This window comes from Athene cunicularia (assembly GCF_003259725.1).
Source record: "Athene cunicularia isolate RWA chromosome 13 unlocalized genomic scaffold, athCun1 chr13_part1, whole genome shotgun sequence".
Lineage (NCBI taxonomy): Eukaryota > Metazoa > Chordata > Aves > Strigiformes > Strigidae > Athene > Athene cunicularia.
The window spans coordinates 18132770-18145724 of record NW_020799117.1 but is presented as its reverse complement, the minus strand read 5'-3'; the positions used below and the strand labels follow the sequence as shown (position 1 = coordinate 18145724).

General features: G+C 35.9%; 1 protein-coding gene across 1 annotated transcript in view; it reads right to left on the bottom strand.

Moving 5' to 3' along the window:
- RANBP17 (RAN binding protein 17) overlaps nucleotides 1-12955 on the bottom strand; it is a 159730-nt gene that overhangs the window by 67863 nt on the left and 78912 nt on the right. The window contains exons 15-16 of the mRNA XM_026858174.1: nucleotides 11581-11654; nucleotides 2452-2532 (exon numbers count right to left, since the gene is read on the bottom strand). Of these exons, the coding sequence (XP_026713975.1) occupies nucleotides 2452-2532; nucleotides 11581-11654 (155 nt within the window). The remainder of the gene's footprint in view (nucleotides 1-2451; nucleotides 2533-11580; nucleotides 11655-12955) is intronic.

Below are 12955 nucleotides of genomic sequence, written 5' to 3'. Positions count from 1 at the left end.
TTAATCTGTATCAAATACTGAAAATTGATCCACTGGACCCAGCATATTAACAATACACTATTTCTTTCAAAGCAATATATACTTAATGCCTTTTAAAAAACCCCTAATATAATGTGAAAAGGCCAAAGTTTACAATGCCAGGAAGTAGTTATAAACTACTTCATATGTTTGAAATAAAAAGTACTTCAGTATTATTATTAAAAAAAACTATTGGTAGAGTTTTTAATAGGAAAAAAATACATATCTTTAAAAGCCAAAATGACCAGTGAAATTGGGTTGTACATCATTTTCTGGGAAAAAGGAAAAACAGCCTCGACAGGTGTAATTTATCATTTTTCTGATTTAATACCAAAGAAATATATTAAAATAATAAAAAGAATCCTGAAATCCTCAAAATTTGTAGTGATAAATAGCCCTCCCTGTCTTTATTGCATTATGCCTACTAACAGAAATATTGCATGGTGGATTTTGCCAGACAAGGACGATTATTTTCCAATAAAAAGTTGCATATTAAATTCCAGCACAAAAGTGGGTGTCTAATACTTTTGAAATCTTTTATGGTTTGCCAGGGAACACAATTTTAAACTTAACTAATACAACATCACAGTGAAGTGAACCAGCATTAAAGCTGCCTTTGTACAGCCCCACCCATCTAAGCAGAGAAGCTACTGTTCTCATAATTTTTGTTTGAAGTATTTCTACTGAAAAGTAATTTAATAAATTTTAGGTATTTATGTTTTCAGTTAATCTCTCTTTTTACTAGTTTTTAAACATTTCACATCGATGTTTAAGATGTGTATTTATGAAGGCAGTGCTGCTTTACATCCTGACCGTGCATAGGGGTCTGAAACTGCTCTTGCAACAGTTAGCAAGTTCCTGAAAAGAAAAAAAAACAAACCACAATTTCATCACAATTCTACTCTTCAGGAACTTAGGTTATTAAATATCTACTTTTTAATCTTTTCTAAGTCCTGATACTATCATATCTGTTTCATGAACAGAAACTCATTTACCGCAAATATAATCTGAGTAATTCGAAAACTAAAACCATCCAGACATTTCAGCCTTGGAAACTATTATTTGCACCAATAGTTTATACTGACCCTCATTTTTGAGAGCTACCGTGTGAATACATGGCTTTGAAAGCCTCCAGAAGACAACATGAAATGCTAGATGCTTTAGCAGTAATATAAACCCGATTATTTCAGCAAGTGATACATAAACAGGCAAGCACCTTAAGTTAGGTGCACCTGTTACATTTCTTGGTTACCTTGAAAAGTGTTTTGAAGCCTCCTGAAGCAATAAGTATATTGAGACAGCTCATTAGTCCTTATTAATGAAATATCTCCCCTTCTGTCAAATTCTTTAGTAATGTTTCACTTTCAAGTCCTTTCCACTGCTATTTCTGTGGTGCCATGAGAACACAAACACACACATATTTAAAAATAGCAAGTTAACTGCTTAATGGTATTTCAAGTAAACATATAAAAGTACACATTGATGATTTTCATGGAACAAAATTCACTTACAGAATGTGAAAACCCACACTCATCTTTCAACCCAAGGAAATATATTGAAATTCTTCTTATACAATTAGAGTTCTATGGAGAAATAAAATTATACCAATTGTCATATCCCAGGTGACTTGCCCTCTGCTTGTCTAACAATTTTCTCTAGAAAATTACTGAAAAGTTGTTTTTATTTTAAAATAGTGTATTTCAATATTGAATGTTTTCATGAGCTCTTGTGGTTTACTATCTGTTGTATACCTTTAAATACTGTGTCACATCATAATCAGCTACCACTTTTTTCTTAAAATCTTGTTCAACTGACTGAAAAATTAAAAGTGCAAACATCCAAGTTATGATAAGTGAATGTTAGAACAAGACACAAAAGCTTTGCAACAGATAGCAAGTTAGCATCCACGATTTGGGTAAGAATTTCATAGAAATACATGAACGCAGACAAAGATCCACATGTAAAGTCAATGTTACATTATTACACAGCAGTAGTAATGATGACAGTGACACAGTAAGGAACTCTGAATCAGGCAATGATAAAACACGCGAAGAGACTTGTGTTTAAAACCTCTTAACTCTTGTTTCATCTTAGTTGACTCATCCTCAAAGCAGAACCAGTCCTGTTCTCAACTGCTAACAGAATCAATCCTCTTCGCAGTATTGCTGAACTCATCAATAGTACTGACTTCAAGAAGATTAGGAATGGGATAGATGACCATAAGCAACTAGTTATATGATTTCTCTTTAGTTGGTAACAAGTAGTTGGAAATAAGCACAGCTTTTAAAAACTACGCATAGAAAAAGAAAACGAAAATGAATAAATATCCTAATTGGTTTAAAAATGTAGCATATAAAACAACATAAGTAAGTCTCATATTAATTTTGACCTTATTATTTTCAAATAATATGCCACATGCAATAAAAAGGATATCCAACAGAAAGGTCATTTAGAAACTGAAGAGTTCTTGAAATCACGGGCTCACATCTTCCCCAGTATTTAAGATTTGTAACACTAGAATAAACAAAAGAGTGACATTTTAGACATTTTTCTTTTTTTGAGAAGTTCAGTGCAAAAGCTCAGAGTAGTAGTGCATTATACTATGAATGTATTTCTGTGGTATGTCTTAGGATTTTCCATCTATGAGACAGAAAATGCCATAAAAACATGCCATAGCTCTTTCCTGAACAAGGGATTCAAACATTTTTGTAATATTGTAACAAATGTATCATTTTAAAAAAATCCATCATCTGTTATAATGAAATAAATTATCTGAAGCTTACCACTACTTATATGTATCTTACTCACTTTTCAACACAGTATCTGCCACTTCTGTACTATTTACCTGCCAAATTCTTCACAAGATGAAAACAAATGCTATAAATTCCCTAGAAAAATTTCCATAGGAGAAATGGGGCACAGGAAAACTAAGGGTCAATTCACAGAGCTACTGATATACCAAATCCCCAGTGAAACTGTACCTTGAAGTTCTTGTACTAATACCTATTTTTCCTCTTCCTTACACCAAACACTTCACAGAAGTCAAGATATATAGGGGATGCTTCATTCCACTAACTGCAACCCCTCTCAGACACAGCCATTTAGGAAGCATAGTCTGATTAATGAATCAATGCATAAGCTATGATACAGGGTAACACTAGACCTTTTATCAATCCTTGGGGAACACCACTTTTGAAGGAAAACTCTTATAGCTAGCCGTTCAGTGAAATCATACAGCTAACGCTTCCTCTACCACCTTCCATAAGTTAAGCATGAGACATGGAGCTGGGACCTTCTTCTGCACTGTGTACAGGTCAGTGCAAAGATGCCTAAGTGACCTGGGATGGAATCTGCTGTGTTCACCTACCACATTTATTAGGAGCTGAAGAGGTGGCATTAGCCTCCTTTTCAAACAAGGAGTGGTTACAACAATAAGTTAAGAGTCACTGACCTTGTAGCCTGTCATTTCCCAGCTTTTTTAGGGGAATGTCAGGTAGGCCAGTGTCAACAATCCTGCTGAAGTCTGAATGTCTGATATTTTCTGTTTCTGTTGTAAGCTCCAGCCAGTAAGACCAAGAGGAAATTAACCCCACCTCCCCCCAGTAACTCAAATACATTTCTGACTTAATTATACACTCACTGCTCGTAACTTTTTCTAGTATTCCTTTGACAATCCAAGTTAGGTTGACTGGCCTGTAACAATTTGCTGCTTCTTCCCTTTTTTGAAGGCAAGTACTATGCTCTACTCTTCTGGGACATCCATTATTACTCTCAATTGCTCAAAAACGCAAAAGAAAGTTGAATGTCCCTGCCCTCCAGACAGGGAGATAATGCTGCATAAGAGATTCCCAGCAGAATTGCTGGTACTGGATTCATTTGGAAAAATAAAAACAGGCTACCACAGCCTTCTGAAACAAATCATTCAAATAAAAAGGCAGCACGACCTTCCTGGCTCAGAAGCCCTGGCACCTATTCCCCATCACGATATCAAATCGCTAGGGTGTATCTCAAACTGCCAGATGATCGAGAATTTGTCTGCCTCAGTTTCCTTGTCTGTAGAATATGCATAATGAATCTGACTAAGCTGTCAGATCTGTTGATGAAAGACCACGAGGTAAGAGGTATAATCAGTACCAGCTATTTATACTGTAATGCAGTAGGATTTCAATTTGGGGAATACAGAACATGAAGATATGTTAAATGCCTTAAAATCAGCATGGATTATTACTTTTACATACTCACAGGCTAACGAATGTCGTACACCACACAAACTAAATCTCTTTTTCGGGAAGTTATAAACTCAAGACTGCAGTTTAAAGCATCTAACTGTTTAGTAGTGCTCAGGAAAAGGCAAATAACAATGCAATTATCAAAGCAATATTCCTCAATTTAGATTTACAAACAAACATTGATTTACTTTATAAAATCTCTATGAAGAGCTACAGAGGTTCAGATTGCCTTAAAGAAATAGCCCATTCTAGCAAGTCCATAATTCACAGTTTATCCCTACTATGGGGAGTTCTGGAGATGTTTATAGTTGCACTAAATCCTTAACAAGTATATACCATACAAAGCAATAAAAATGAATTTGGACTACCCAGATTTAACATCAATATCAAAATCATAAAGAGGTTATTTTGCAAAAGAACAAAATCTTTGTCCTTCAATAGCCAGATATAAGACATGTAAAGAAAAACAAGAAGTCAGTGACAGCTTGAAGAGAGAATTAAAACTGTATAAGGAAAGCTCTTCATCCAACATTCACAGTACTTTTGTACACATCTGTTCTTTCAGTTCATGGTTGTATTTGGATACTGAAAGATGGAGTAATAACATAAAAGCTAGAAAGTACTCATGAGTGAACAGAGGCTGAAAAATTTCAATTATAATCATAGCAATTCCCATTTCTGTTTCTGTCTTATCAGTATCTGGCAAGATGAAAGACACATAAAACATAGTATTTTAGGAAACTGCTACAAAACATTACAAGTATCTGAGATAATTTGTAAAGATCTGGAAAGGAATTTCATAATACAAAAAGCAGTTTTCCACTATATAAGGAAGTGAAACCAACGAATGAAAAAGGAGAAAAAATTACAGCTCTCGGAGAAATCATGGCAAGACACCACTTAAATCCAAGTGCTAGTGTCCTTGCCTCTTTCTCAAGTGGCTTATTGATTTAAAATATGAACTAAATGAAACAGAGTCAAAGGAACCAATCATAAAAGTTTCAGATGAGTCACAGAAAGTAAGAGCTTTGTCAAAAGCTATGCCAATGTCAAGTACACCAAAATATCTGTGGCAGATGAGCACTGAACACATTTTAAAGGCAAGCACAAAAAAAAGGCACAGTGTTTCCAATTCTAGTAACAATACCAGTATCAAAATACTGAACTACACAGACAAAACCAAAAGAGCAACAGTAACTCTGATCCATGCTGAAAGGCTATGACTTTGAAAAATTTAAACAGAAAAGCACTAAGAATCCAGTACACTTTCAAATGTTTGCTTTTAGTTTGACTTTAGTAAGACAATAAGAATAAAAGCTTAGCTTCTAAAAGCTGCAAAGATTCCCAGCTTTCCAACCTCTGAACCCTCCACCTTGCTATGAGACTTTTTCCTGTCAACATGACTGCTTACTAATGCTGTTCCATCAGCACACCAAACATCTCTTCCCTTAATACAGTGACTTAAAAGTATTATGTTAAGAGGCTGTATATTTTTAACCTAAAATCTAGAAGGGGAAGATAAATAATTATATATTCCAATTTACAATTCCCTGGGAAAAGGGTTACTGTATCACCCACAGGAGAATCAAAATTCTTTGCACTTTCCAAGTTGTTATGATATTTAGCCAGGCAAAGAATAAAGGCAAAGACACCCACTTCCAGCTTCTTAAGTGCCATTTCATGACACTTTCTTCTCCCAAAACCATTCTACTGTCTTTAACTATTTGTCCTGTCCTCAGTTTATGATTCGGAGAAAGACCTCTTCATACACATGGACCGTATCACACTGTTCTTAAAAGTTCTGCGTGGTGCATAGCAAAGGACAAGCCTCTACACAAGACACACCAGTTCTTATGGCAGTAGTGGATGGGAAATGACACTGCTGGAGCATAGGAGTGGAATGCCCAGCTTAAAAGAGAGAACTGAAAAACCTGTAGTGCAATTTAAAAAAGAAAATTTTAGAGGAGGAGACAGAGTCAAGGATGCAAGGTAGAAAAGCAAAAGCAAAGCATAGTCAGCACAGAAAAGGGAGTGCTGAAGAGTAAGTATATACTGTACAAAGAAAGAAAATCCATTTGGTTGCACGAATGGTGGGTACCTTCTCTATTTATCACTGCATGACAAGGTGCTCAAATATTGCTTACAGGCCATTTTTAAGTGCCCAAAGAATTCATCCATCTTTCCAGGAGGCCTTGAACCCCTTCTCTGAAATGTAACGGGCAGGTCTGTTACCACAATAAAGCTGAGGAATCTCAGGGACACTATAGGTTACTGTACTTCACATGCACAGAGATTTGGTAGTATGACAAAGAAGCAGTTGCCAAAGTCAAGTTGCTACTGGACAGAAGAGTAACTGTTCTGAATCAGCAAGTTTGGGTGTGGTGGGTTTTGCTGTTGTTGTTGGTTGTTTTTTCTGTTTAGTTTTTTTTTTTGTTGTTGTTGTTTGTTTTTAAATAATTAAAGCAGAGAGTGAAAAACTTTTAAGCTTATATAAGGATGACATGAAAGCCGTGGAAAGCTTGAACCACGTAAATTTAGGAACAGTCTTGTTCTCAAGTCATGGATATTATAAATATACTTGCATTATAAAAATAATCAAGTTTATAAAATTATACATTTTAAACAAAACTTGGAAGTTGCTTAAGGTGTGTGCTATCCAGTTCCCATTACAGTGTAAGAAAAATGGGCACCCAAATACCCTAAAAGGGCTTTGAAAATCTCATCCTTACATGGTACTTAAGTTTCAGTAATAATGCAGATAGCAATTTGTCAGCAAGAAAGCTCTGTACACTCGTGTTTTAATTATTTCTTGTAGATTACCATCATTTACAATGAAAGATCTGTAGCTCAATGACAGTGATTGGATATATACTTTTCATCAGAGCTGGACAAAGGTGAACAGTTAAAATAAATGCACATTTTGTCATGAATAAAAGTGCCAGGTTTTAGTTTGCTATGATTCATGGAGTTGTATGAGTGTTCAAAAAACTATTCTGAGATACAGAATTTTTATATTTATGTATTACTTAAACATCGTAACATGGAAAAAATCTCTATTTATATGTATGTATACGTGTATCCACCATAGTGAAATCATTACAGCAGTTAAAAAAAAAAAAAAGGAAAAAACCATCCAACAATGTTTGGTTATGCATCTTTTATTCATGTATTGGTTATTTTATCATGATCAGAAATACTAATTATTTGGGCAAATATTTTGTAAATCCACCTCATGATAAATCACTTCCACATGAATTTGATAATAACTGAAAGGAACCAGAAGAGGTTCACAAAGAGTAAGTGAAGAAAAGGAAAGGTGCTTGCAGCCAAATTAAACACAAGACACTTTCAGCCAAATTCCCAGGATAGGCTCAAGAAGCAGACGGAACTAAAACTACTCCAGTCTAAATATTTCCTTGCCTTTTACCTACACAGGGAAGGATCAAGGCAGGTAGGCAGCTACTGTTCAAAGGGATGGGGGGTGGAAGGAGAGGACCACTATTGGTTCTGGGTACAGTGCTTCACTCCTTGCCGTAAGAGTCCTCGCCTTGATCCACTTCCCAGTGCGCCAGGAGGCATAAGAACATGTGACGTGGTGTTTGGGAAGAAGTAGAGAGAGGTCCCTAGAGATGAAGGAATAGTCTGTGCCTTTGAAAGCCAGTACCTCAGGGCAATAGGCTAAGTAGATGAAACTCTAAGAAGGCAGTCTAGGACCTTAAGTTATAGTCCTCCTCCCGAATCCTGTCACCCACTGCAACCCTACTAAATAGTGCCTTCAAAACCCTATGGGTCCCTCTTGCCTGTCTTTACCCTCATGTAACTCCTCCCAGTTTATCCCACCTTAACCCTACTCTACTGTCACTACAATGCTGAACACAGCTAAGACGACAAGATGGCATGCGTATTAGAAAAATTTTGTTTGAGATTATGTTATTTTTTTTCAGGTGGCTCTTCCCCTTCCACACATACATCCTATAAGGTGATGGTCAAAGCAAGCAAAGAGAGTGGATGCTAAAAGAACCATTTCAGGTAAGACTGTGATGAAAATAGAGCCATTAATGGATATTCTAACTACATAAAACTCCATCTCCTCAGAAAGGGTTTAACAGAAATTCAGTAAAAGGCACATTCATTAACTTCCTGTGAAAATGTGATAAAAGGTCTAGGATCTGGTGTGATAGTAGTACTCTGAACTATAGTTTGAAGGTCTAAAGGACACTTCTACATTGACAAATCTCAAAATATTTCTGTATGTTGAAGAATATCTACTTTATACACCTTTAATCCACAAACTGAACAGTGGCTATGGCAGCAGCTAGTAGCTATGACACAAATATTTCAAACTGTTTTCTGTTAATGGAAGAACTCACTGAGTTTGATCACCAATCCTCCACTGCAAATCTGCTACTAATGAATTAAAAAGAACAGATTATAGCTACACACATGAAAGTGAATTACTGAAAACAGATACATCTGGGGAAAGGCAGTTCAACCGAAAATGTGTTAAAAATCTCACTAAATTAAAAGCAAAATTACATTAATCCTCCTAAACATTACTGAGCTCACACTGCACTTCAGCAAACGAGAAACTCAATGTGACAACCAGTAAACTATCACAAAAAAGAGGTTAAGTCTCTTAATAGCAGAAGAAAACATAGTATATCCTGGAAGACTACAACTTGTTTGACTACCATAAATTCAACTGCTACATTTACTCCTCACACCAAGCACAAAATGCTTCCTGCATGCATCCTTCATTGGATTCTTTAATGGCAAAGTGGAAGGAAATAACCTGACATTGTCTTTTGATCATCTCACAATGCTAATGGCAGATTACGATAAGGTACTTTCTTCAACAGTTTTTGATTTAAAAGACGGGCTGCCATTCACCAGGCCACAAGCATAAATCCTCTATTCCACATAATGCTTGGCATTAACAAAACAAACTATAAGGTCTCACACTGTTTTTCAGTTACTGTACAAGAATACCACCACTTTAACAAGCAAGTGCACACTAAAAATTCCCTAGTGTTTTCTTTTAATGTTAAGGAATAACACATTACAAATTTCACCTAATTAAAGAAAAAAATGGATCTGTAGGGTAAGGCAGAACAGTAGACTCGTGGCTTTCTAAAATAACAGCGTGGTTAAAAACATTTACTACATCCACAAGAGAAAAAGGTGAATAGTCAGTGTCAGAGTCATGTATCTTGCCCACTGCTGTTACGAATATGCTAAGATTATTCTCAGTAACAGCACACCAGAAATGCTGCCAGACTGGCTTGCCCCATCAGACTGTAGATTTTGGATTATGTATCAGTATGTTATGGTTTCACACCCAGATTTTCCAATTGGCATGCTATCACTGGGGATAAGCTTGCTTATTTTAATTGACACAAACATGAATGTGTTTATGCAGTGGTTTCACAGCTAACTCTTAAAGCTACCGACTGAATTCTCCATTTCAAGCTGTAACATCCATTCTGTAAAATGAAACTGATCTTCAATCTAATCAAGGAACAATTCATGCTTTTAGGAAAATACAGTAAGACACGAGGAAAGAGAAAATAAAAATATAGAGTGTGTAATCTAAAAAGAAGCGCTGATATATGCTCTTTATGTACCTAGTTTTCTTTTGAAATCTTCCATGTAACATTAAAACCCTAACTAAGTTTTCTTCTTAATTTATAGTACTTGTGCGAATACAGCCCTATCCAATTTAAACACATGCAGTACTTATCATACAACTTGTTAAATGATATGTTATTTCCTCAACTGGCAAAGGCAACAGAGATTTCCTCTCAGTGGCAGCAACAAGTAGAAAAAGAGAAGCAAACTGATGCAACTGGTCTTCAGACATCAGTCCTCTTTTGCTCCTTTTTTCCTCAGTCATTTGAGTTTCACTGTAGTTTGAAACAACAAAGTGAAGCCTAGCCATCTAGTACCACACCATGGACTGCTTCCAGAAACTGTACAGTAAGTATCCATCAATATTTTTCCATTCATCACCCTCCATTTACCCGTCTTCAGAGCATACTTCAGATAAACATCAAGGTTTGATGGGTACTATTGTTAACCTAAGGGAAGATGCAACACTTAGCTTCTGGTTTCAAGTAAGCACAGCATTTATGCTTTGTTTTCCACGGAAATGTTAAGTCATATTAGAAAACGACCTTGTTTTAACTGCTACTATTTCTCAAGGTTGGTAGCCATGATAGCAAAAGAAAAGTCATGTTTAATACTATCTGAACAGGTCACAGCTAACCTGGCAATACCAGTAAAGATGTTTTTCTAATAGATTAAAGTCTGCTGAAAGTATTTAAAGGTCTTGTAAGTCAGATTTAGAGGACATGAAGTAAATGACAGCATGCAGCATCTTCCTCACTGTAGAATAAAGTAGTAAGGTACTTGCTTCTCTTTCTCCAGGCATACACAGAACTCATTGTCTCCAGGGGACTCCCAGATTTTTTTTAGTGGATATTCACAATTTTTCAGAGGGACCATTTTGTTTTGCTTCAAGAGCAAAACTGATTTTAGATGAAACTCTTTTTGAGTCAAGAGAATCTATCAAATCTCATGAAGGACATAAGTAATAAAAGACAAAATCCTGACAGTTTTGCTTGCACCCAAGGAAAGCAACTACAGCAGAGGCACGAGAAAAAGGTATCTTCTCTGGAGAAATTTTCTACGATTATTCTTAAGAGAAAGCACTGCAACACTTAATATGCCAGAATAACACACCATCTTATTCTGCCAAATGCTAGAGATGAGGACAGCTGATAATAATGCCCCTTGTCTCCTTCAGTATGAGGCCTTAAAATCCTTGTCTGTGAATATGTATTTTTAAGAGAGCAAACTTTGCCAGATCTTGCCAAAGAGCAATCCAAAAGACCCTCCCCAAAACAAAGAGACATTAATTTAACTTGGTCAGTTCCCCACTGTAAATTGCCATGAAGCTTTACAGGCAATTCCATTGACATCTGAGGGTACAGGAATGAGAAGTGGGGAAGGATGGGGACTGCTTACAACATGCTGTCACTGAATGTCTATGACATCTCAGCTCCATTCTCCCATAAGCCATTCTGAGAAGGCATGCAGGCATTGTGGACGATATATCTAGCTGCAAGTGTTTGTATAGGGACCAGTAGTACCTTCAGAAAATAAGATATGGGTGCTTCTGAAAAGGGTTACCCCTTACTTAAAATATTTTAAATTTATGGAAAACATTTTTCTAGCAAAATGCAAACTTAATGACAAAATACAACTTGGATTTTATGTAAACATTAAAAAGAAAGCAAATTACATACTGAATAGAATCCAAGCACAAACTCACATTTTTGTCATAAATGTTTCCAGAACATGGTTGTCATCTGTTATTCCTAAGACTTCTGACATCCGGGCATACACCTGGAAATAAACATTTCAACAGTAACATATTATAGATATTTACAAGTATCAAAATTTTCAGTTATTATCTATTTTGACTTTGCATGAGAAAAATACACACACAAATGCCTATCCATCCAGCCTAGATGAAGCATTTGTAAGAGATGGCTTATATATTCTCTGATGGTGTTCTGTGGATTTGGGACTGATAGCCTTTTACTTGCCCTTGCATACATTCCTCCCTACAAAGGAGACGTAAATTTTCCACTTTTAACTCACTTTGCTGTTCACAGAACAATCTCTATTAAAAAAACCAAAACACTTTTATTATGAAAAAATAGCAAAGGGATGGAGAAAACATTCTTTTCTGTTGGGTCTCTGTCCTCAGTGGGATGTGATTCAACACTGTCCTTTAACTTGCACTTGCAAGTTCTTCCACTGCCAGTCATAAAATCTGGTAAATTAGGTACTCTTCAGACATTCAGTTTTGTGTTCTTTAAGAAAAGCTTTGGCAGCCAAGTAACTTGTTGTATACAAGTTTACCCTACCTATCAAATCAAACTGCTGTTATGCAGTAACAAATGCACAGGACACATTAAGTATCTTTTTTCCTTACTGTGTAATTTTTATAAAATTTTCTGGTACTTTTAGTAGCCTAATATTTAGTTTGGATAAAAACATTTAGTTGGGCTAAATCAAATTCAGAAACAGAAGTGAGACACGTACTACAAGATTTCTTTATAATCCTCTGCCAACTCACTTTACCCTGAGCTCAAATAACTCTGCTATTTGTTTATGACTGGGCTAAACACAGATCTACCCGTCAGTACGTTTCATTTCAGTCATTTCAACCTTTGGTGACACTAAACCAAATATTATAGGTCGTATGTAATTCTTCCATAGGATGCGATCAAGTCAAGTATCACTAAGGTCTGAAATGAGAGCACCAAGCACAGCACATACAGCTCCGGTTACACAGCAGTGAAAGCCTGGTGCCATCTAGCTGTCAATTTTGTTCGCTGAGATTACATATTCCACACAAATACCAGTGAACTTTAGCTAATTCAGTACTTCTGCTCCTGTACCTAAACTTGCTTTCTGCTAGTGATGTAATCCCATGACTCTACTTAAAAACCAAACCAGCAGTATTCTACCTCTGAACAATAGGTATTACTATTACATATTAATAAATAATAATAATATAAATAATATGACAATAAAACCGGTATTTTTATATCTCAAATACTTTAGTTTTAGACCCAAGCATAATAAAGGAATGAATAAATGGACTTGCATCTCTAACTAGAAATCGCACCAAGATC